The sequence below is a fragment of the Zeus faber genome, assembly GCF_960531495.2.
Source record: "Zeus faber genome assembly, chromosome: 10".
Classification (NCBI taxonomy): Eukaryota; Metazoa; Chordata; class Actinopteri; order Zeiformes; family Zeidae; genus Zeus; species Zeus faber.
This window is the reverse complement of record NC_137199.1, coordinates 10,855,765-10,880,833: the sequence shown is the minus strand read 5'-3', so window position 1 is coordinate 10,880,833 and position 25,069 is coordinate 10,855,765. Positions and strand designations below refer to the sequence as shown.

General features: G+C 44.3%; 1 protein-coding gene across 1 annotated transcript in view; it reads left to right on the top strand.

Moving 5' to 3' along the window:
- Window positions 1–24,801, top strand: part of kdm3b (lysine (K)-specific demethylase 3B) — a gene marked incomplete at its 5' end in the record, with an annotated part of 29,032 nt that extends 4,231 nt beyond the window's left edge. Inside the window, 24 exons of the mRNA XM_080007758.1 lie at window positions 3,514–3,678; window positions 4,199–4,312; window positions 4,485–4,590; window positions 4,870–4,994; window positions 5,134–5,193; window positions 6,621–7,325; window positions 8,369–9,587; window positions 9,676–9,886; window positions 10,013–10,227; window positions 10,672–10,824; window positions 13,357–13,464; window positions 14,090–14,217; window positions 14,319–14,607; window positions 15,058–15,311; window positions 15,402–15,674; window positions 16,402–16,573; window positions 16,703–16,793; window positions 17,802–17,932; window positions 18,123–18,242; window positions 20,482–20,505; window positions 22,837–22,976; window positions 23,120–23,296; window positions 23,446–23,580; window positions 23,720–24,801. Coding sequence (XP_079863884.1) covers window positions 3,514–3,678; window positions 4,199–4,312; window positions 4,485–4,590; window positions 4,870–4,994; window positions 5,134–5,193; window positions 6,621–7,325; window positions 8,369–9,587; window positions 9,676–9,886; window positions 10,013–10,227; window positions 10,672–10,824; window positions 13,357–13,464; window positions 14,090–14,217; window positions 14,319–14,607; window positions 15,058–15,311; window positions 15,402–15,674; window positions 16,402–16,573; window positions 16,703–16,793; window positions 17,802–17,932; window positions 18,123–18,242; window positions 20,482–20,505; window positions 22,837–22,976; window positions 23,120–23,296; window positions 23,446–23,580; window positions 23,720–23,800 — 5,196 coding nt within the window. The 3' untranslated portion in view covers window positions 23,801–24,801. The remainder of the gene's footprint in view (window positions 1–3,513; window positions 3,679–4,198; window positions 4,313–4,484; window positions 4,591–4,869; window positions 4,995–5,133; window positions 5,194–6,620; window positions 7,326–8,368; window positions 9,588–9,675; window positions 9,887–10,012; window positions 10,228–10,671; window positions 10,825–13,356; window positions 13,465–14,089; window positions 14,218–14,318; window positions 14,608–15,057; window positions 15,312–15,401; window positions 15,675–16,401; window positions 16,574–16,702; window positions 16,794–17,801; window positions 17,933–18,122; window positions 18,243–20,481; window positions 20,506–22,836; window positions 22,977–23,119; window positions 23,297–23,445; window positions 23,581–23,719) is intronic.
- Window positions 24,802–25,069: the final 268 nt, after the last annotated feature.

The window sequence follows — 25,069 nt, the reverse complement described above, 5'->3', positions numbered from 1 at the left end:
GAAAGAACTTCAAACCAAGGTTGCAAGAGCCAGATGAAAAAAAAATCAAGAGACAAGCTAACAATTGTCCAGGCTCAATATTACAACATACTATAATAACAAGGACCCAAAACGTCACTAGGGCCATTCAGGAAATACATTAGATTGAGCCCTGGAAGAGCAAAGAGCACAGGAAACGTAGTGGAATAAATGAAGACAACAAACAATCCTCTACATTAATATTATCATTGAATTCCTTTTGTTGCTTCAGCAGGACCACTGATCTCTGTGGTGAACATGAATGTACCAATTTGTCAAAGGAATCAAATGTTGGATGCAGTTAAATCACAAAGAATGGGGACAAACACTTCATATTATAACAAATTGAGAAACCACCCCACCTGAAATTAGAATGTGATTGGAAGTCAGCTGCTGCTTTGTTTTTGTTTTTTGTTTGTTTTTTTCCCCCTGTGCCATGCAAGTTAACATCTGAGATGCAAATAAGGCTCTTCAGCTCTTAAAGAACAGTGCACAGAAAGCTGTAATCTACATGAAAGGACCAACGGCACTTTTTCACCATTGACACTCATTCATAGTCCTAAACATAAAGTACAGGCCAGTATAAGCCCCTTATCCACTTCCACGGAAAGCCGCAAATCTAGTGGCAATGTTCCACATTGGCGTCACGTGGGAATGGGAGTGTTGATGTACTGTAAAAGTCCTTCCGTAGATTTCACTACTCTCGAAGTAGTATAATTTCCGGCAAATTGTCGGTACGGCTGCGAATGGAAGAATGTGGGAATGGAAGCAGTGACGTTTCTTTTGAGCAGGGGTGGAGCCGAATCTGAATAAAGAAAAAAAATGTGGGGTTTTCTTGCGAGTATTTATTTCGTAGAAATATTTGAAAATGGATTTGTTTTCGGGAAGTAAACAAAACCATTCTGAAAAATGGTGAGTCCGATCTGAACGGTGGAGCTCGGTTGTAAAGACGCGGAAGCAAACACGTCCAGTCTCTACAGAGACGCACACCTGGTCAAGGGATGCAACAGTATACGGTATGTTATTGAACCGTTGATACGCCCCCCCTAGGATTCAATGCGCACACGTGAGCCGTTGTATTACGGTATCACGGCCACAGTCCTCCAGACGCATTGGCGCATCCTATTGGCGGGGCGCGCTGTTAGTCCGCGCGTCCTATTAAATCCAATGTTGGAGCTCCACTGGCCGTGTCACCCGCACAGGGTCTGCCTTAAGCCTGCAGCATTTCTCTATTTTTGTGCAAGAGGTCTATTTATTTTTATTTTTTTCAACTGCTTGTGGTACACAGCCTTTTCAATATAAACACGAGATAAAACAACCTTTTACAGTTATATGTTGTGTTTAAGTTGCGGTCTCCTGCCGCCGGACAATATTTCCCCCTCCATGTAAGAGAGAGCCTATGCTCCTCCCTTGCCGGGAGGTGCCCTGACTGAAAAGGAACGCACCCACTGTGACGTCAGCTTCACAAATTGAAAGCGCACACACACTGGTCTGACTGTTAGGTTTTATTTAAACTTTTTTTATTTAAAAAAAAAAGTTATTTGACTTATTATTTATGTGTGAAGAATACTGTTTATACCTGCTCTACACAAAAACAACCAACTATAGTACTGGTTTTGGTTTTATATATTCTTTTATTGTGAAACGCTACATTACATTTAGCAGACGCTTTTATCCAAAGCGACTTACAATTATTCAAACACCAACGGACGCAGCCATCAGGAGCAATTAGGGGTTAAGTGTCTAGCTCAAGGACACTACAGCATGCTAGCAGGAGGAACCTGGGATCGAACCAGCAACCTTTAGATTACTAGACCAGCTCTACCTCCTGAGCTTCCTGCATTATCCACTACAGTGGCCCCAAAACCTTTGATACATACCGAACCGTGAGCCCACTATACCGTTGCATTCCTAGCATAGACAGGTCTTTATATTCTTAAATGTTATTATTTTTCTTCTTAAGATGCCATTCGGACCCTAGCTGTGTCTCAACAGTTTTGGGTGCCATGCGGGGGCATCAGGCACAATCGCTTTCCTTGCCCACCGACTGCACCGCAGCGCGGAGAGGGAGCGAGTGGACAGGGAGAGGTAGAATGGGTGGAGAAAGAAAGTTCCTTCTCCAGATGTATATGTTTTGAGTGTGGGACAGGTTGAAAATGATTACACTGATTTGATAACATTGGGTAAGGGTTATTGTGTCCTGCGATGAGGACTCTGTCCCCTCTCAGTCAGTGGAGGGAAGAGTTTGCGACGTAGGGCGACGGGCAGCGAAGCGCTGGTCTGAAAACAGATTCTGTGGCCCAGTCTCGCGTGATATTAGACACCGCTCGCGCGAGCATTACCTAACGTGTCCGTAGCAGTCATCTATGTGGGAACAGACTCAATCGTAACTTGTGGGGATGACTACCTTTGCCGGATATTTTTTATGGAGCAATGTTAGGAATTCCATGTGGGAAAGGGGCTATAGAAGAACAAGCCCTTCCACTACTTTAACTGAACAGTATCGGCTCTCAGTATGGCGACATTTTTTTACTTTTCTTTTTGCTGAAAATACTATTCAGATTATGCATTCGAGCAATTATAATATCTGTCCAATCCACCTTGTCTGAAAACGGGCTGTTTCAATAGAGCCACCCTCCAGAGGTGTCTAGTTCTGTGAGCCAATAGGGTTTGAGCACAGCTCCGGGTTCTGTTGTTTTATTTATGTAAACTTTCATTGATTTCACCTTATCAGCCAGGCAAAATCTTTTTATTTATTTTTTTTTGTTTCATTCAATTTTGGAAACATCTGAAAATAATTGCGTGCAGCCTCCAGTACAGTCAAACTAATGTGGACACACCCACACAGAGAAAGAAACACACATTAGAATACTTTTTTAAATACTTACTTATTTCCCTCGTCTACAGTTTTGACACCGACAGTTGGTATTAATTCCTCTTTCTTTTAAAAGATTTGTGGTGGTCTTTGCATTCAACAGAGCACTTCCCCTGATTAGCTCTTAGCTTTGATGCTAGCGGGTCTGGTCGCTCTCCAGCTGTGGTTGGAGTTCAGATTGGGGGCCACTCACATTGGGGTTGGGGCTGTTCCGATTCGACTAAATTGACGTATATTTTGGCAGCAAAGCTGAACGGCTCGTTTTACTACATCAGTATGAATCAGTCATCAATGAATCAATTATCAATCATATTTTGTCGATTTTTGCCCAAACACTTAAAACTATGACCTCAAGACATATTAGCTTTAATCTTAAAAGCAGCCTATACTCCAATGAATGAACTCTAAAGTGGAGATCCAGTGTCTTTCATAAAGTTGATATTGTTGCTGGTGTATTGTCAACTTGCCGAACAAACAGGTCAGACAAAACTGAGGGCTGCGGCCTACAGTGTCAGGTATAGCTTAGCAGTGCCATTTTGCGCAAGTAGCCAAAACATAGATTAATCTAAAAATGTATTCTAATTTTCATGTTTCTCTGGGCCACGTCTTTCCTCCGCCAGGTGTTTGTGGAGTTTGAGAATGCCGTGCAGCAGTGTTCTTGGGTGCAGGTGTACGGGGAAAGCGTCAAAGCTGTGCTGGTGGAAGATTCCATCGTCTGGGCCAACCGAAGTGACGGCGCGGTGATCGCCGGAGCCCCAGGAGTGCCGGTCGCCTGGCCCGCTCTGGTGAGCATGGCGTGAATCTTTGTACAGTTGAACTGATTGATTGACCTAAATCTAAATATTAAGGCAGGCACAATATTTAAACCTGTTTGAGTTACCATCACATCAACTTGGGGAGGTATGGTGCCATGGGATAGATTTGTTGTGTGCATGATTGGGTACTTTGGATCGGGTTAATGGGGTGTACATGTGATCCCAATGTGGTTTGGTGAGGTGGATAACAAGGGTAACTCCCCTCCCCTGGGCCTACAGCCTTGATTTGAAGCTAGTCGCTGGAAATGCAATCAGAGTTCCAGGGGAAGTCTAGATTACTTGTTTTAGATTACAACAATCCAACAATCTTTACTTTTTGGTCAAGAAAATGGATTGACCACCAATTTTCTCTGTGAAGATAACAAGGTTATTTATAACATGAACAACACAAGGCTTTTGCAGCTGAGTGTCTGGAGCAGATGGGAATGTAATGCGGTTTCTACTGCGCTCCAACCTCAGGCCTTAACTGCGTTGTTCTCGCCTTCCTCAGGCTTTTCGCTCCCTAGTGGACAGAGTGGGTTTAGGATCTCTGGTTCCAGTTGAGTTCTTCGGGAATAAGACGTTCGAGTTCCTGCCTGACAACAAATCCATCCAGAGGTTTGAGGTGCGTGGTCAAGTTCCCTACATACATAAATATGCATGTATGCCTTTTGGTCACAGCTTTAATTCAGCTTGTGTCAAGATGAACAGTCGTCACTCCTTCTGCAGATTTGTCAATTATCTGCTCTTACTAAACCACTCTATTTGCACATGTTCTTTTCTTTGTGCCTCCACAGGTTGATAAAGACGTGAGACACTCTTTAGTACTGGAGCACCCCTCTGTGCAGGCTGCCATCTGCAGCTGGCGCAGTGACTTTGAGCTGCAGGAGATCTTTAGGAAGGGTGAGCTTCTCATCCCGCTCAGATAGGGCTGGGGGAATTTGTAGCTTTTCATACAAAACACATTTTTATTTAACGCTGATCATTTTGTGGGATTGAAAGCCTCAGATTTCTCAGTAATTATTGATGCACTTGATCACGGCCATGAAAACATCTGATTGGGATACCCAGTCCCATTCTCAACACACCGTCCACAGTGCCTTTTGGCCAGCCAGCTTCTACGTCAATTTAATATTGACATATTTCATGAATGCTTCGCTGTGTCGTCCATCCCCCCCCAAGGCTCCTTCACGATCCAGGGGCGCAGAGTTCGAGTGTACCAGCCAGAGTTCGAGGAGTGCTGGGCCATCGGGCTGGTCTCGCAGCACGACCCTGTCACGCACATCATGGAGATCACCATGGACAAGGTAACACTAGGGTTTTATCCGTGCCTGGTTGCCGGTGAATTGACTTGGCAGCGTGTGGTTATTGCACCGCCCCTATTCCCTATCAAGTCCCCATACTCCTGATCAGGGATGTTTTTTAAAAATGTTGTCTGCGTCGCAGGGAGATGAGAATCAGATGGTGGATCCCCGTGTGATGCATGTGATGCTGACAGAGGATGAGGTAAGTTCATCTTCGAAACGATCACCAATTATTTACTCAACAAATGGCATTGTTTAATTCCCAGCGTTATCTTGGTATATCTGTGTTTTCTATAGGATACTCATATACCATGCAGTGTTCCCCCGCCAGCTTCCTTCAGACATACTGGGGTAGCAGGCAGTCTGCAATTAGTATTTATGTGTAGCTAGTAGTAGTAACCTTGCTCAATTCAGTTTGTTTTCCACTGTGATTACGACTAGATTTTTTTTAAGTCTTTGTTTAGGCTTCTGCTTTTTCATTCATCCGGCACGGTGGTCATAAGAGAACATCACAGCAGTTGGGCTGATTTTTCATTTAACAATTTGTTTCTGTAAACATATTTATTTTAGAGGTTTTTTTTGATTCTATGGAATTTCTATTATATGAATACATTTGCTCAGGCAGTATGCAATAGAGGTATTTGTACTAGGGATGTTAACAGTTAATCAACTATCGATTTATTGCTAATAAGTATCGATAAGATTTTGTCTTATCGATAAGAGCTGAACAATCTGTGGTACCATATTTGTGTTCCGGATTTTTTGGTCGGGGCTAAATCGTGACCAGATGACGTATACCAGGTCATGTTTTGTATGGCCCCGCCCCCAACACTATATAAACACCAGTTTGGAAACGGCCCATAATTCAAATGTGGCTGGATGGTTTATAAGACATTGCTCCGTGGTGTGACAAACTTAGTATTTTATTTCCACTTTACAGGTACTTTAAACTAAATTATTTAGTGTAAGTTATTATGTATAAGAATATTAGTAATTTTATAAGCTTCTTGTTGTCCATGTCTGCATCAGACTGGTGATTTGCTACCTAACATCCGGCTCATTCCGTCGTGGAGGACGGCAAAAAGTTAAAATATTTTGCTCGTACAAAGTTGGGTCGTAAATACTCCTGTATGCACGAACCAGCTCAGCCAGTCTTGCCTCAAACTTCTCCGTTTTGAAATGAAATTAGGAGAACTGCCCCTTAAGACAAGTCACAAAATCTCAGAGGTGCGTATAGTCGCGCATGTCCCCAGGCGCCATGGCGACACCACTTGGTAACTTCATTAACTTTTATGTTATTAATTAATCAATGATTGTTATCGATTAAGGAAATTCCTTTAAATGTGCATCCCTAATTCGTACGCAATAAAATTGGCAAACATTTGCCAATTTGCCTTGAGGAAAAATAAAATCGAAGTTCTGAAGTAAATCGTGCCGGATACATATTTGCATATGGATCCATTCCTTTTAAGTGTGTTGTTTTATAATACTATGTTTTAGAGAGCAGCCTTGAAGCCTCTCATTTTAACTATTCTTCCATTGACTTGTGTGTACCATGTCTGTTCCCAGTTCATTAACAAGGGAATTGCTGCCGTAGCCGCTTTTTCTTAACGGCTTTCCTCTCCTCAGGTTGGTAAGAGTTGGCGACGCAGGAAGGAGGCCGAGGCAGCAAAAGGTGACAGTGGGCGCAGGCGTAGAACGGCCTCAGAGGGTGAGGAGGACGTGAACTTAAAACGTTTCAAGGGTGCGGGAGAGCCAGCTGCTGATGGTCAGAACTGCGAGGACGCCAACAAGGTCTCGGCCGAAGGGATGGGGATGTGGGGCGGAGGGGACCGAGTCAGCAGCACCACCAAAAACGGAAGCTCCTCAGAAGGGGCCTTCGCTCAGGGCCGTGTGTCGTCCCCTAGCAACACCCCCTCACTCCATATGGACCAGTCGCAGGCCGCTCTCGCTCCTCGATACCCTGCACAGGTCAAGGAAAACGGCCGCCCGCTCCCCACACAGGGGGCAGCGGACTCCACCACCACCACGGTCGCTCACACCCCGACCCCTCCTCCCCTTAAACCGGCCCCTTCTCCGTTCTCCAACACATCTTTCCCCTCATTAGGCCAGATGCCAAGCCTTGTCCCCGGAGCGCCGGTCCCCAAGGCTTCCTCGGCCCCCCAGCCAGACAGAGAGGAGCCCTCCCAGTCTGCTTACACAAGAACAGCTGCTCTGGTCTCCCCTGGGCCCGTCACCATCTCCTCGTCCTCTCATGGTGGAGGACCAAGCGTGGCGCTTTCAGCCAATGTGGCCTTCAGTTCCAAAGCCCCCTCTTGGGGAAACCAGGCCGAGGTAAGGCGTTAAAGTTTATTTATTACAGTAGAAATTGTCAATGCATCCAGATATAGATGAAAGGTTTGACTTTTTTGAGATTCTGGTAGTTCTTAAAGAAACACTTGGTAAAAAGAGTTAAGTAAATTAAAATAATTATTCTTTTTTTATTTAAAGCAACCCTATAACTTTTTTTACTTTTAAAATAACAGCTTCAAAATAATTTTGATGGTACACTGACTTGGTACACTGTGTTCAGGTACGATATTGTGGGAAAAGTGAGTTACGCTTAACGACACTGTCAATTCCTTGATGTTTGCTCAGGCAATTTTTCTTTTTTGTCTGGTAAAATAAAAATAAAATAAAGATAAATTATAAACTTGCTGGTCAAAATGCCCGGTAATGATGCTCATACAAAACGTAGCCACTCCACCTCCCCGACAGCGCGGATGAGACGGACAGGTGCACCCAGCACCCACACCTCAGCCGGTGCTCGCCCGCCCTCACTTTGTGCCACAGGGTTTGTTTTACTCACTGACTCACAAGTCAGCCAATCTGCCAGGCCGAGCACCATTGGTACCCACACCTGTAGCAGGGGGCCTCGTTTGTCCCCGTGGTTCCGGACGCCGACTTTTACTACAGTGCAGGAAAAAAAAGTGCAATTGCATTTAGAAACTGTTGGGGCGCCAAATACCAAAAGTTGAATAGTGCTGCTTTAAACCTTAAATCAGTTCTACATTCTATATGAATCATACAAAATGCCATGGCCTTTTTTTTTTTACATTCATTTACTCCGTTATTTTGACTTTATAAATAGAATATTCTCTCTCTCTCTCGCTCGATTCGGGACTCAGAAAATGCCTCTGTGCCTGGCTGTAGTAGCCAAGTGGCAAATGAAACTCTTTCCGCTTCAGTGATTCCCACTCCTGAGTCATTTACAAGATTGCACCACGATTAAACATGCACTTGATTTGTTTTCATTTTAATATTTAAGTGCCTTGTGTTTGGCGGGGAAACCCAACTGTTGATATTGTCATTGACGTTTTGCCTACGCTCTTTCTCAGAATTCTAAGACTCCATCTGGTTTCCGTACTCCCCAGTCCATGCCTGCTGCCTCTCCAGTATTTGGAGAGGTCAGCTCCCAGACCAACGGGGCCTCTGCCACCACGGCCCCCCAGGACTCATCCAGACCATTTGGATTTGGTTTCGGAGGGCCCAAGAGCGAGACCCAACCTCAACAAGACCAGAACTTGTTTTTCCAATGCATGACTCAGAACCCCAGTCCCAACCAGAGTCCTGCTACCCCCCAGACCCAGACCAAGGATACAAACTACTTCACCGCGGTGTCCGAGAGCTTGAGCAAGGAGCCCCCGAGCCTATTCAAGTCCTCTAAGCCTACGGAGGGGCTGAAAAAGCCTGTGGTAGCCCAAGCGTCAGCCGGGCTCTTTGGGTCGGTACCACATAAAGAACAGCCTAAAGTGCCTGAGACTCATCCAGCGGGAAATGGTGTGCTCAGCACGCCTTTTGGAGGAGAGAAACCTTCACCTTCCTTCCCTGGCATCAGTGGCTCTGGAGGCAGCAGAGGAAGTGGCCTAGGCGGAGGCCCGGTTGCCGCAAAGAGGACCGGCAGTACCGGATCGCCTCCTTTGGGGCTAAATTCCGGTTCCTCAGACAGCCACCAGAACTTGTTCCTCCAGGCCTCCAAGGAGCCCGCAAACCCCTTCCTGGCATATGGAGACAAAGCTCCGCACGCCTCCTTCACCAGCTTTTCTGGTACAGAGCAAAACAGTCTCGGAACTGCCTCAGACAGCAAGCCAAACTTATTTACGATGGCTGAGCTGCCCAAAGGGATCCTGTCTTCTCCTTTCACCACTCTCACCTCAACTAGTTCCCCAAGTTCTTCTTCTCCGACCCCTGCCTTCTCTCAGAGGTCACAGAGTGAGGGACCCAAACCCAAGGAGGAACATGATGGGGAGGAAAGACCCACCTCCACGTCGGGCTTCCACATGTTCGGAAACACTAGCCCCTCTGGGACGGAAGAGGTGCTCGAGGGCTTTGACCAGAGCCAGAAGTTCAACCTGGAGGATCGGGGCCAGGCCTCCAAACACGACTCAGACTCCAGCACCAACAGTGACTTGTCCGACCTAAGCGAGAACGAGGAGGGCCTGGAGAGAGGCGAGGTGCCAGGAGGGTCACAGGGGCCCAACAAAGAGGGAGCCATGCTGCAGAAATCTAAAGCCGCAGGGGCCGCCAAGAGCAGGCCACGCAACAAACCGTTCAAAGGTATGATTTCAGAAATGCCTCTCCAGCTTGTGTTCGACATTACAACGACAAAAGCTCAACTCATAAAATAATACTGCTGTGTCTCCAGTTGGCCAATCGGTGCTGAAGGACCAAACTAAGGTGCGTCGTCTTAAGCAGTCTGGCGAGTCCTTCCTCCAGGATGGCTCCTGTATCAACGTGGCCCCTCACTTGCACAAGTGCCGGGAGTGCCGCTTGGAGCGCTACCGCAAATACCGCGACGAAGACACGGATGACGACGACGACCCCAACGTAGCCTGTCGCTTCTTCCACTTCAGAAGGTGAGTACTTTTGTTTTCATTCAGTCTAGATAAATTAAAAGTAAAATACAAAGAAATTACAATAAATAACATTTGCTACAGACAGCGATTTCATGGCATTTATATATATTTTTAACCTCTGATCAGACTGGCGTTCACCCGAAAAGGTGTCCTGCGAGTGGAGGGCTTCCTGAGCCCCCAGCAAAGTGATGCCATGGCGATGGGACTTTGGCTGCCTGCACCAGCTGTCCAGGAGGGCCTTGACTTGGATACGTCTAAGTACATCCTTGCTAATGTGGGAGACCAGTTCTGCCAGCTCGTCATGTCTGAGAAGGAAGCCATGATGATGGTGGAGCCTCACCGTGAGTGTCAAAAGAAACTACCTCACGTTAGCCAGTGTTAAGTAGGCAGTATACTTCTAAATAAGAAAGAACCTGGCAAAAACACTTGTGTAATTATTCAGCTAAACAGTTTTAAAAAAGTTTTACCTTACCTCCCTACAACTACAAAAAATGAAATGTGGGTCTATATAGTCACACAATGTCATGGTTTTAACAGTTAAATGATACAGAAAAATGTCAAGCCATCTGTATTATGAGGATTTCTGGATGCCTAATCTGAATCTCAGATATTTTTAACAAATTTTCAGTAAAACCTCATCATGTTTGACGTAATGTGAGCTCATGGCCATTTTCCTTAAAAAAAGGTCTAAGGCAGTTACTGAAATGGTTAAGTGATGTTTTCTTCCTGAATTTACCCTGAAATTAATAAAGTGTTATCTCATGTTCTTCGGTCCTGTCCTGCAGAGAAAGTTGCATGGAAACGCGCAGTGCGAGGCATCAGGGAGATGTGCGACGTATGCGAGACCACTCTGTTCAACATCCACTGGGTGTGTCGCAAGTGCGGCTTCGGAGTGTGTTTGGACTGCTACCGTCTTCGCAGGAACAGGCCCAGAGAAGGTCAGTGTGCACGTGTATCGTGGGTGAATGGGTTTTCGTCAAATAATCACCCATGGGATATTGCACGGATCAGCCAACATTCAAACCACTGACAGGTGAAGTGAATAACATTGCTAGTCTTGTTGCAAAGGGACTTGTCAAGGGGTGGGATATATTAGGCAGCAAGTGAACAGTTACAGTACGAGCCACTTGAAGAGGGCTATCCCAGCTGGCTGACAGCTGAATTCCAGCCAGTTTCCAGCCAACTACCAGGTGGCTCCCAACTGGCTGGAATTCCCCCTTCCTCTCATGTGTCCTGACAGTGTTTAATTTCAACTGTAAACATGCCCATTCATTCAATTGCAATGTGTCACCATGAGATGGCGCTACCTCACAAAAGACAATCACATTTCAGAGAGATTTCAGATTTTCACCCCTAACCTGAGATATTGGCCTTTGAACCCTGACCGGAGGCCATCTTTAGAAGTTAAATTGTTTTTTTGTCATATGAATGAGAGCAGGTCTTAATGCTTTATTTTAATCTGCATTTTGCACATATTTTCAAAATAGAAGCTGTTTTTTTTTTTTTTTGTAACATTTTTTTACATAACAAAGTTCAATGGCTTTGTCATGAGGGAACTCAAACTAGGTCTGTGTTATTATAGTTTCAAGTTTATTGTCAAATACTTGATAACAATGCAAGCCTCATTACCAGTAATGAGTTTCTTAATCTCAGAGTCAACTCAACTTTACATAATAAGTAAACTGAGGGCATATCAGTGATTAAAAGAAAACAGTACAGGTACTCCTCACTTAACGGCCAAGTTCCGTTCTTCCGACCAGGTCGTTTAGCGAAGTGGTCGATAAGTGAGGACCCGCCTCCTTACCGTTATTTAATTCTTGGAGATTGCAAACGCTAGTGTAGTGAATACCGACCGACTGAGGGAACGAGACTGAGAACGGTGGTGCGCGATGAAATACTTGATGCTGAGAAACCGCACTGTGTAAAATACACCACGGTAGTGTACAATACCAACTGGTCAGAAAGCTGTTGGTCGTTAAACAGGGAGGTCGTTAAATGAGAAGTACCTGTATTTATAAACAGAATTTAAAGAGTATTTAAACAGTATCTAAAACAGCATTTAAAAAAAAATCTGAGATCTGAATCTGAAAAATATAAAATGCAAAAGAGTAGTGTAGTGTAAGTAATATAAAAGTATTGACCTAAATTAAAGACAAAATAAAATTCAAGCAATAATGACAGTGAGTCAATTTGAGGACATCTTAAATAGTAGTAGGCCACAACAATGCAGTGTCATACTGAATGGTAAGATAGACACTACATTGTACTACTAAGAGGTAAGACAAAACAGGTATGCAATGCAATACTTGATACATTAATGTGACTACTGGTAGATGATGCAAACAGAAGTGGCTCTAGTAGGTTGTAGTCTTTGCCCTTTTTATTTCAAAATGAGGCTCTTCAAACTATCTGATTTTTATTTTACTTAAAAGGATGTGAAATATCACAACAAATTTTTGCATTTGAGCTCAGAAACGGGGTCCCCCATCAGCGCCCCCCCCCTTTGAATAGATTGATTTTCCAAATTCCAAAAAACAACACTGGCACAAACTGTTAAAAATTTATAAATAAAAGTCAAAAGAATAAAATCAACACCAGGGATATAATAAAAAAAATTACAAACCTTAAAGACACTAAACAGTGTATGGATACATTTGAACACTCCAGATTGTTTAACTGTTGATACAGTTTAAACTCCATGGTTTCCCTCACGGATTAGTTACCAACTATTAAATAAATCGCCAGCTATTGGTTAAGAATTATTGAGAAGTCCTGTGTGATAGTAAACTGAATATTTGATTCCCACTCTACAGAGGTGGAATACAGAGAAGGGGCCATTGGTCGGAAAAGTCAAAAAGGGGTTGATTGCTCCATTGGAATGTGTAGATTTCTGTCAATAGGTCTTTAGGCGTTTGCATATGTATGGGTTAGGTGTGAGGGCTTCCAGACCTGTTGGGTGACACAATGATCGACCATTAAGTGAAAACAAAGAGTGGCCCAAGGCTTTATCTGTAGCCTGGCCTCGACTTGGTGCCAGATACCACAGGACCACAGTCCATGCCCCAACGGATCAGAACTTATTTGTCGAGGCGAGGGGGCTACACAATATAAGTGGTTATGATTGGTGGATTTAATGTTGTGGCTGATCTGTGTATTTGTAGCATATAATGCATTGTGTTTTTTAATTTTAAAATAACAATGTGGCAGCACTACTTTTGAAAAAAATCATTTTTCTTTTTTTTTTATTTATATTTCACTGGAATTGCATAAGTGGAAAAAGTATTTCCCCTGCAATACTAGCATTTGCCAAATAAAGGGAGCATGTGCATTTCTGAATTTGAAATGGTATTTTTTCCCCTCAATCTAATTATGCAAAATGTACCAAACTAAAGTCTTATGAACCCTGTCATCCCTAGTGTGTATGCAGGTGTGTGATTGTGTAGTCTTACATGCAGTATGTTTCCTTTTAGATGTAGATGAGGGTCCAGAGGACGAGGTTTTCTCCTGGTTAAAGTGCGCTAAAGGACAACCTCATGAGCCACAGAACCTGATGCCCACACAGATCATCCCTGGAACAGGTAAGCACCTCAGAGAAAGGCACACATCACAGTTTATTTTCAATCAAATAATCACTGTAGGCCACAGTGTAGACCCTTAAGTGAAGGGTTTGCCATTTTTTAACACAAGCCTCATTAAAATGTTGATTACCACAAAAGGAGAGTTAGTTGTTGTACAGCAGAGCGGTGAATTCCTTAATAGTAAAGGTTTCAGCGATTATGCCAAGAGCATAAATGACAGGTAACAAAAATCGCCAAACTGTCCTTTAACATTACATTACATTTCATTTAGCAGATGCTTTTATCCAAAGCGACTTACAATTGTTCAAACACCGGATGCAGCCATCAGGAGCAATTAGGGGTTAAGTGTCTTGCTCAAGGACACTACAGCATGCTAGCAGGAGGAGCCTGGGATCGAACCAGCAACCTTTAGATAGACTAGACTACCAGCTCTACCTTCTTTAATTATGTTGTTTCTCGTATGTACACATTTTGGAATTGCGCTGAAATAAAAACTTTGCTCCTTCTTTGCATCCTATCCTTCTTTTCTACCCACCCACTGTCCCTCCTCCTGTCCGTAAGTCTTGGAATAAGTCCCATAAGCGCCGTTTATAATTCTATAGGCACGTCTTGCTCTTCCTTTCAGCACTCTACAACATTGGGGATATGGTTCACTCGGCAAGAGGAAAATGGGGTATCAAGGCCAACTGCCCCTGCACCAGTCGAAACACCAAGCCCCTAGTGCGCCTCAGTGCCCCCAACGGGATATCACAGGTATACGCCACTCCAACCAAGTTCTTTAGGCTGCATTTCTCGCATTATCAATAGTGATCGACCGACAGTCTCAACGTCAGGTTGCTGTTTTTTCTCCACAGTCCACAGTTGGTGGTGTCAGCGGCCTCGGCACAGCCTCTGGTATCGGCACAGCTGCCAAACTGGAGGGTGAGTCGTCGGCGCTCAAAACAGAACCCACACAAACAGCAGTGTCGTCAGAGGGAGGGGGTGGCGAGAACGTGGGCAGCACGAGTAACTCCGCTGGCGGTACAAGTAACACCAGTCAGACCCCCACCAAGGAGTCCCGCTCCTCCACGGGAGAGGGCAACAGCTCTGCCCTGCACTGGCTGGCGGACCTGGCCACGCAGAAGGCCAAGGATGACACGAAAGGTAATTTTGGGGGGGACTAAATGTCAGAGATCTATACATTTTGTAGCTATAGCAGTAACACCCAACTGCTTTAAAGTTATACATGTATTGGATTGTCATGCTCTGTTTTTTTTATTGGAATGGCTTTTATGGAAATAACTTCTCTGTAGTTCACAGGGAAATGTCTGTTTTCAATTAAAAATATGCCATTAAATAATATTATTTGATTGAAAACATACTTCCTTTGTGGTGTTTTTACATTTATCTGGGGATTTAGTGATTAATTCGGTGACTCTGTGTTGAAATATTGATAACAAGTCTTGGTCGTAAAGTGATTAATCACAGCAAATTGCACTGTGATCAATTATGGTTTTATTATCATTACAGCCGTACTACATATTTTAATGTCAAAGCCACAAATAGAAAAGGGTCAGTACTGAATGAGAAGTGACTTTTTCCGTCATTGTACAGAAACTGGTTCCCTTCGCTCCATGATGAGCCGGGACAGCCGCCCGCCCTTCGGCCTGGACTCGCTCAGTGCCCTGTCCAAGCCCTCTGCCTCCAGCCCCAAGCTCTTCAACAGCCTGCTGCTGGGCTCCAGCATGGCTCAGCCCAAACCTGAGGGCTCCAGCCTCCGGGACCTGCTCAACTCCGGCCCTGGGAGGCTCCCACAGGGCCCTGGAGACAGCGGGGTGCCCTTCCCCTCTGTGTTCAGCTCATCTGGCGTATGTATAACTCCAAATATCGTGTAGTTTCAGGTGCAGTTCTAACGTTTGTTGACATTTATCGCTCAACCGTCCTCTCGTGTCCTTCAGGGGGACAAGCTGAAAGGCAGCCTGCCGAACTTCCTGGATCACATCATCGCTTCGGTGGTGGAGACCAAGAAGGCAGAGGGCCGCCGGAGCGGGACCTCCGAGGCCGGAGAACTTGGCCTGCTGGGGGGCCGCAGGGATGGAGTCATAGGGCTCAGCGTTCTGGACCCCCACACCTCCCACTCTTGGCTCTGCGACGGACGGCTCCTCTGCCTGCAGGACCCGAGCAACAGCAACAACTGGAAGATTTTCAGGGAGTGCTGGAAGCAGGGGCAGGTAGGAGCACCGTCTAGGTTGTCGTCTGGGTACCGTGAGTCATATCTGGAGTTGTTCCGACACAGCCTAAAATGCTGGATTGGGTATCGGCAAGTACGCGAGTCTATGCATTCAGTATCCAGTATCGGGATTTATCACGGGATGATTGTTATGTTGAGTAATGGAGAGTGTAGTTGGAGCTAACTCCATTTAATCAACAGAGTTCACAACAGAAAACCAGTCATGTGAAGCAGACACTACAGTGTTGCAAACATTAACATAAAGCAACACTGTCGCAAGCATTAACATGAGGCGGAACACTGCGCTGTGCAACAGTGCCGGGTGTAACAATGATAGCTCATTTACACTGTCCTATTTAAATTTCTTATTTACTAAATTGTGGCTGCACTTGAACAGTTTTTTTTAAAGGAATTGCTATTTCTAGATTTATTTATTTATGGGGTTTTTTTCAGTTATGACTGTAAAACTAGATAAAAAAAGAAAGTTCTATGGCATTCATTCTCTGTATGTATTAGTTCATGTGTTACAAAGAGTTTAACATGAGCCAGGTCATACAAAAATGAAAGCAGTCATATCACATCCATACAGGGCAGAGAAGTACACAGCTGTTAAAAAATATATATAATAAAAAAGTGTCGGAATATGTATCCAGAATGAAAAAATGGTAACGGAACATCTCTAAGACATATCTCCATCGTTCATCCATCGCCTTAAATCCTCTCTTTAGCCTGTGTTGGTGTCGGGGATACACAAGCGTCTGAAGCAAGGCCTGTGGCGGCCAGAGGCCTTCAGCGCTGAGTTTGGCGATCAGGACGTGGACCTTGTCAATTGCAGGAACTGCTCCATCATCTCAGACGTCAAGGTCCGAGACTTCTGGGACGGCTTCCAGACAATTTCACGTAAGTTTAAAAAAAAAAAATTTATATATTTTTTTTGTACACAATTTTAGAAGTGCCTGATTTTGTGTATACAGTGCGTCTTGCCTATTCTGTTTATATATTGGCTAATTTGCAAGTGTGATCCTACAGGGCGACTGAAGGGCAGCGATGGACAGCCCATGGTGTTGAAATTGAAGGACTGGCCTCCAGGAGAAGACTTCAGGGACATGATGCCCACACGGTGAGGCAAACCACAGGCCTCATGCCCATGTTTCCTTATTTATTGATTGTATTTATTATATTATATTCCCCGGAAGGAAAGCCGGCAACCCCTGCTAGTGTTGACCAGAGAAGAGGAAGGATGAACGGCTATGAGACGAGTTCCATAGCCATTTTTAAGAGATGGCACTGATACCCAGTATCTGCATCAGGCCGATACCAGCAAAATGGGCTGGATGGGATGTTAAAATAAAAAGAAATATTATTAGAAATAAAATTATATCTGATCCTCTAACAAATCTGGCCTTGAATATCACTAAAAAACTTAAATATTAAACTTGAATACAATAAACTCGATAAAGCACTAAATCGAACGATTTGCTCGTTTTACTGAGAGACTCTTCAAAAAAGAGTCATATCTTTTATCACTAGCGGAGCATGTGCTCTAGGAACAACCAGAGCAGTCTGGACAATTTTGGAATATTGTCTTGGCTGAGCGAGCTTTCATTCTGTTGTATTTCTATGCTCTTTGTTTACCCTGAAGTACCCCCAAACAGCTGACATTTTCTTTCTTTCACACTCCTCAGTTTATTTTTTATGTTTTTGTGCGTCAACTACGCTACTACGTTGGTATCTTGGTATCGGGTTTCAGCATTTTTACGAGTACATGAGCCCAGTATCGGGCCCGATCCCTAAGCTGAACTAAACATGACACATGGTGCGGTCACAGCACAGGCACACATGCAATACAACAGTCCGGCTGAGAGCGGGGGGCAGAAACGCACCTCTGTAAAAGAAAGGGGTGCGCTGGATTTATAACACATGAAAATACGAGAGCATCATTGCGAAATAGAATGCGGGTCAATAATCGTTTTATCTCGATTATCTTGTTTGCATAATCGTTGGAAGCCAATATTGTAATTGAAAATGAAATTTGATCAGTCGCCCGGCCCTAATCGTGCCATCTCTATTGTTAATCATGCCAAAGTTTTAAAACGGCCTCTCTTCATCCGTTTTTCGTCTTTTTCAGTTTCGAAGACCTGATGGACAACCTGCCCCTGCCAGAGTACACCAAGAGAGACGGCCGACTGAACCTGGCCGCCCGCCTGCCCAACTTCTTTGTGCGCCCCGACCTCGGGCCCAAGATGTACAACGCCTATGGTGAGGAAAAAACAAATGACGGAGAGAAAAAATACTGTGAAGAAATCGCCATGTAATCATTTTAATTCAGGACGAAGGAGGAGAAGATTATTACTATCATCTTTTAGGAAGTTTGAGTTTTCACTAGTTTAGTTGAAAGGATGTCTACCTTCTCTCCCCGATCTGATGATCCTGGTCACCCCCCGACCAGGCCTGATCTCCACGGAGGACAGGAAGGTGGGCACCACCAACCTCCACCTGGACGTCTCTGACGCCGTCAACGTCATGGTCTACGTGGGCATTCCCAATGAATCCGGGGACCACGAGCACGGTAAGCCATTTGTAACGGGCCAAAACAGAACCGGTGATATTTCCAGGAGCGCCCACATCACTTCCTCCGCCGGGAACCCAATTGAAATTCCATTGAATATTTAGACTGACGAATGAGCCGTGTAAACTGGGCCGGTTGAAGGAATCTAAATATTATAACGCATGTAAACACTGTATTCAAAATATCATCTTGTCATTTACGTTATTCTGATTACACCGCGTTCCAAATTATTATGTAAATTGGATTTAAGTGTCCTTAACATTTAATTTTTTGTTTTTCAATTCAACTCATGGATGGTATTGTGTCTCAGGGCTCTTTGGATCACTGAAATCAATCTCAGACACCTGTGATAATTAGTTTGCCAGGTGAGCCCAAATAAAGGAAAACTACTTAAGAAGGACGTTCCACATTATTAAGCAGGCCACAGCTTTCAAGCAATATGGGAAAGAAAAAGGATCTCTCTGCTGCCGAAAAGCCTCAAATAGTAATGCATGGACAAGGTATGAAAACATTTCAAGATTCAAGATTTTTATTTGTCACATACATATACATACTTCCATACATATATGCAGTGAAATGTAATGCAACGCACCCGGTGATAGCACACAATATGTCCTAGGAAAAAATAAAATAAAATAAAAAGTAGAAAATTCCTTTCTAATAGACCGACTAACTAACTCCTAAAACGTAATACAGTAAGTGGAATACTTATAGAATAAGACAAAAACATTAGATATTTCACAAAAACTTAAGAGTGATCATCGTACTGTGAAGAGATTTGTGGCTGATTCAGAGCACAGACGGGTTGGTGCAGATAAAGGCAGAATGAGGAAGGTTTCTGCCAGACAAATTCATGGGATTAAGAGAGCAGCTGCTAAAATCCCGTTACAAAGCAGAAAACAGGTATTTGAAGCTGCTGGTGCCTCTGGAGTCCTGCAAACCTCAAGGTGTAGGATCCTCCAGAGGCTTGCAGTTGTGCATAAACCTTCTATTCGGCCACCCCTAACCAATGATCACAAGCAGAGACGGTTGCAGTGGGCCCAGAAATACATGAAGACTCATTTTCAAACAGTCTTGTTTACTGATGAGTGCCGTGCAACCTGGATGGCCCAGATGGATGGAGTAGTGGATGGTTGGTGGATGGCCACCATGTCCCAACAAGGCTGAGACGACAGCAAGGAGGTGGCGGAGTCATGTTTTGGGCCAGAATCATGGGGAGAGAGCTGGTCGGCCCCTTTAGGTTCCCTGAAGGTGTTAAAATGACCTCAGCAAAGTAAATAGAGTTCTGACTGACCACTTTCTTCCATGGCACAAAAAGAAGAAGCGTGCCTCCGTAGTAAAATCATCTTCATGCCTGACAATGCACCATCTCATGCTGCAAAGAATACCTCTGTGTCATTGGCTGCTATGGGCATAAAAGGAGAGAAACTCATGGTGTGGCCCCATCCTCCCCTGATCTCAACCCTATTGAGAACCTTTGCAGCACTATGAGGGTGGGAGGCAGTTGGCATCAAAACAGCAGCTCTGGGAGGCTATTCTGACGTCCTGCTAAGAAATTCAAGCAGAAACACTCCAAAAACTCTGACCATTTTCAGTTCTTTACAACCTATAAAATGTTTTGGAACTCTGTTGTGCATAATAATTTGGAATAGTGCATTTTGAGTTTTTTATTTTTGACAAATACTATTATCATTGGGAGGTTTGTTCAATAACATTAGAATTATACCCTAACGGTTGATGACTTGAAAATTATACTGACTGTCATTTGCATCGACAATTTAGGAAAATCAGAGAAAAATATAATTTGCATAATTTGGAACGCGGTGTAATTTGGTGTGCGTGTAAACGCACCGATCGTCTCTCTCGCGCTCTACAGTCGCCCACATTAAAAAAATTCACAGCCGCAGCCCAAACCTCTAAAACATTACACTGTTTAAACAAACAAAAGAGCTGACAAACCAATAATGGTCGCGTGCATCTAACGCACCCTCACTGAAGATATGATGCATGAACAATACCGCCGGCAAATTAAACAGCATCGATCTGTTGTATTTTCCTGAGATTTTCTCTGTCATTTTCATTGAAATATGAAGAATATAATGACGGAAAAAGGGGGGAAAAAAGGGTTTCCGTCCACATTTCTACATGCGCCCTGACTGGCACTGATCTGACCCTGAGAAAGACCCCCCCCCAACGGGTCTCGCTGGTTTTGATTGTGGCCACATCTTTTCATTCACAGAGAAAGATATCACCGGACACAAAGGTCTGTAGACTTTCAATTGTATCACCTTTGTGGCATGCCCTTCTTCTCGACTAACTCCCCCCTTTCTCCACTCCTCCGATCCACCCCCCTTTTTACTGTCTTAGTTCGCAGGGGCCAGAGCACTGGGATTCATCCCCTTTTTAACATTTTCAAGTTTGGCATGAAACAGAAAGAACAAAAACACAAATTTCTTAACCGCTGCTCTCATGTCAATGAAGTCATTGACTACCCCCCCCCCCTGTAAAAAAAAAAAAAGACTGACACATTTCTCTCTCTAGATTGAACTCAAAGGACACCCGGCCGTCGTCATATCGAGTGCCCGTTTACAAGTCAGCAAACATATTTTATATTACCCCAGATCATTTTACTGGTATGAAATTCGAATTAAATTGCGGGAAACCTACCTTAAAAATGGCACACCTCGGAATGGAATTTGGAATTTTCAAAAAAAAAAATAAAAAATGGTCAGGGGTAGTAGATGAGGATGGTGATGAAGACAGAAGATGTTTTCTGACTCGTAAATGGGCTGGAACTAGATCTGACGTTGGCCAAGTCCTTTAAACATGACTTGTGTAGTTTCCCCAGTGGTGGTCTTGATGTTGCTTTGGGGTGATGGGTGCTCTGGTCCTATCGTAGTGGGAGAAAAGCTAAAGACAGACGGCGTCTAGTGTTGGCGTCTCCTTTCCCCTGTAGGCTCCCTGTCAATCGGTGTAGGAATGGTAGTCCTACTTCCACGTGAACTAGTCTGTTGTTTAATTATTTTTTTTTTAGATCAGGCAGCCAGACGAGCGAGTTTTCCCGCGTGTGACATGAACACACACGAAAACATGTGAGCCATGTGGAAAAACATCGGAAATTCCATCTTTCGTCCAAAATGAGATTATAGCAGATTTCTATTCCTCAAGTTGTTTTCTTTCTCTCAACGTGTTTTCAGAACTTGAGTTTGATTTCTTAATATTATATGAATATTAAAAGGTCAAGGCTACTTAGATCCACCAGCATTTCACAGGGGGAAGAAAAAGTCACTCACCAAGTGGCTGAACTCGCAAAACAGCGCAAAGGGCGGTCTTACGCTTCCCTTTAATGCAAACATGCAGATCAAGATCATCCTTCCATATTCCCAGTGATGACCCGTTTTGATAAAATAAGGTTATAAATTAATCCAGACAACCCCGGATCTTCGTCGTGTGATTAAAAATTAAATAAACTGTGGCGCTTACAGCGCCTCAGAAGACACGAAGAAGAGCTGACGTCGATTTCGCAATCTTTTAACGCACCGACGAATAAACACCAGAAGCAGGAAATTTCCTTTCTCCGTGAAAACGTCCTCTCCATGTTGTTATAGATTATGAGAAGAGGGCGGCAGTTCCCAGAAAGTAAATGGCTGGTAGGACCTTCCCAATTGCATTCTGGGAATTGTTCTCCCCCGGTGATTCACAAGGTTTTCATGTGCCCGATCTAAAATGTGCCACTTTCTTAAAACTGTCATTGTTATGAAAACAATAAAGGCAGGAAATGGCATAAACTTATAATAAAAAATAAAAAATCATGGATTCACGTGTAATTTCAGTAAAATCATTCAACATGATCTCATTTACAGGAATACACCACTATCCTAATGTAACCATTTAAAGCATTGATCATGCTTCTAAATGTGGATTTGTGCTGTAGAAGCCTGAAAAGGCTTCCTGAACCTCAGAGGCTGATTTCTCAGAACATATTTTTCCGAATCCTTAATCTTTAATAAGTCATAGCTGCCAAAATATTAGCTTGATTCCCACAAGCTCTGGATCTACGTGTTCATAATGTGTAAAAAAAAAAAAAAAAAGAGTCAAATTTCGAAATATGACCCTAAAGTACGCGGCGGGTCACATATTTAACATAGTAGAAAAAAAAGAAAGAAAACAATTTGGGATTGTTCAGGGACCGGTTCTTAAAGTGACTTAATTAGGAATAATGTAGTGTACCCCAGTATTTGTACGGATAGTTGTTATGTGGGTGAAGCCCTATTGGCTGCCTGGTTAAATGAACAAACATGAAAAGATGGCGACAAAAAAAACAGGGAGCCATAGCTTTTAAGATTACCCTACAAGGTCAACGCATCAGGCCCGGATATTGTCCCTTTCGTCACCGTGGATGAGGACACCCTGTGAACCTACACTGTATAGCTGTGACAGTGGATGTGATTGTGTCGTCTCCTGCCCTACCTCGTACTGTTTATGGCCACGGATGGGATCCTCATGTGAAAAGCCGCGGTATGTCATTTGGGTAAGTTATACCACTGGTGACCCTGTGATGCCCTGTATACGTGTGCGTTGTCTGCGTCCGCAGAGGTCATGACCACCATCGAAGAAGGCGACGTGGACGATATGACCAAGAGGAGGGTGTACGAGGTCAAGGAAAAACCCGGAGCGCTCTGGCACATCTACGCCGCTAAGGACGCCGAGAAGATCCGAGAGCTGCTGCGCAAGGTAAGCGGATGGTTACGCGGCGCCCGGTTGGCCGGCCGGCCGGCAACGACATCTAGACGCTGTTCCTTGATCACGTTCGTGGAAGTGAATCGCAGAACCCGCCGGGTTCATGTTGCCGCTTTCTTTCTCGCCGTCCCGGTCAGGTGGGGGAGGAGCAGGGCCAGGAGAACCCTCCGGACCACGACCCCATCCACGACCAGAGCTGGTACCTGGACCAGATTCTCCGCAGGAGACTCCACGAAGAATATGGAGTCCAGGGCTGGGCGATTGTACAGTTCTTGGGAGACGCTGTATTCATCCCCGCCGGGGCCCCACACCAGGTCAGACCTTAATTATGAGATATAGAGAAATGTTTGAGAAACTTAAGAGTACTTAACCTCCACCTGCTTTTACGACGTTGAATTGGTCGTTGAAACTGCCCAAGACGGCTCTATTTATGTCCACATTCCTTTCACTGTCGCGCCTACAGGTCCACAACCTGTACAGCTGTATAAAGGTGGCAGAGGACTTTGTTTCCCCGGAGCATGTGAAGCACTGTTTTAGACTGACCCAGGAGTTCAGACATCTCTCCACCACGCACTCCAACCACGAGGACAAGCTTCAAGTCAGTTTTGTTTCGGTTTTATTTTTACGCTTGACAAATGCCGAGGTTCTAGCCATACTGTTTCGTTGGTCTTGTTTATAATCCAAATATCTACCGGCCCGGTGTTCTAACGGACGTTTGCATTTTTTTCCTCACCCAGGTGAAAAATATAATCTACCACGCGGTGAAGGATGCCGTCGGGACGCTGAAGGCCCACGAACCTAAGCTAGCTCGGCCTTAGTTCCTCTGGGCTTCCCCCGGACTGTCCAAAAACCAACGGACTGCCAAGAACCACTCCTTGAAATACACACACAGTACACACATACGTACACTCGCATATACGAGCTGCAGTGATTGAGTGTAGATATTTTATTTTTAGAGCAGAAAAGATGTTGCTTTTTGGGGTGGGGTGGGTGAGTGGGTGAGGCGAGAGCAGGTGGAGAGTTGCTGTCCATCCAACTGATTGGAAACTGGGGTAGTGGGGTTGGACGGCCGGGTTTGTGTCGGCTCTTTGTCCGAGGAAGTTATTTTACCCTTGTTACGCGACGCGTTCGAACATGTCTAGTTGTTTGTTTTTTTTTGTTGTTTTTTTTTTTTTAATTCACCTCTGATTAAGTTTGTATTTAATGCCAGTCGTTCCTGGTTGTTCCTTTTTTTTTTGTTGTTTTTTTTGTTGTATATGTACGACATGAGGGGGCGAAGAATGGGATAAAAGCTGATGTGCCTTTTGAGGGGGTTCAGCTACTGTGTAAGTGTCCGAGAAAATGTGATCACTGGGCTAACTTCACCATTTTAATGAATTCAATATGACTTTTCTTTGATAGAAAAGGTGTAAAAATGTTTTTTGTATCAGTTTTTTTTTTTGTTGTTGTTTGGGAAGGAATTCTAACACCTAATTCCCTCTGCCTTTTGTGGCTGAAAAGGATTTGTGAAGCAGCTTATGAAGGGGAGCAGACCAAAGTTTTGTATTTCTTTCTTTTTTTTTTTTCACTTTTAGATTAAGTATTTTCTCTGCTTTTTATACATCTTAAGGAAATGCTAACGTGGGCTTTACAGAATGTGTAAAGAGGACGGGATTTGATTAGTGGCTTATTGTTTTTGGTCACCTTTGTTCCATGGTCTGAATGAACTGCATCCTTCCAACAACATTGTACGAGAAACACAATTACAGCTGAACAGCACTACTGGCTATATGTAGTCTGAAATTTTTTTTTTTTTTTTTCCTCAAAAATAAAGTTTACAAAAACTACGGTTTTGAGTTCTTCCTCTAACACTCCGCCTCTAAACATTTGCATGCTAAAAATGTTGTTCCCGACTGGTGTTGACCTTCAGCGCGCGAACAGAATTGAACTGCGAAAAAACTGCTCGGCGAGACTGGGTTCAATGCACCGCCAGACGATAGCAAATGGTCGTGTGCAGGTTGATGGAGCGGCAGCCCGGCGGGGTGCTGTGATGCCTTGTTTACTTCGTATGGGAGACGGGGAGGTGCGCCGAGGAGACCCCGTCGTCG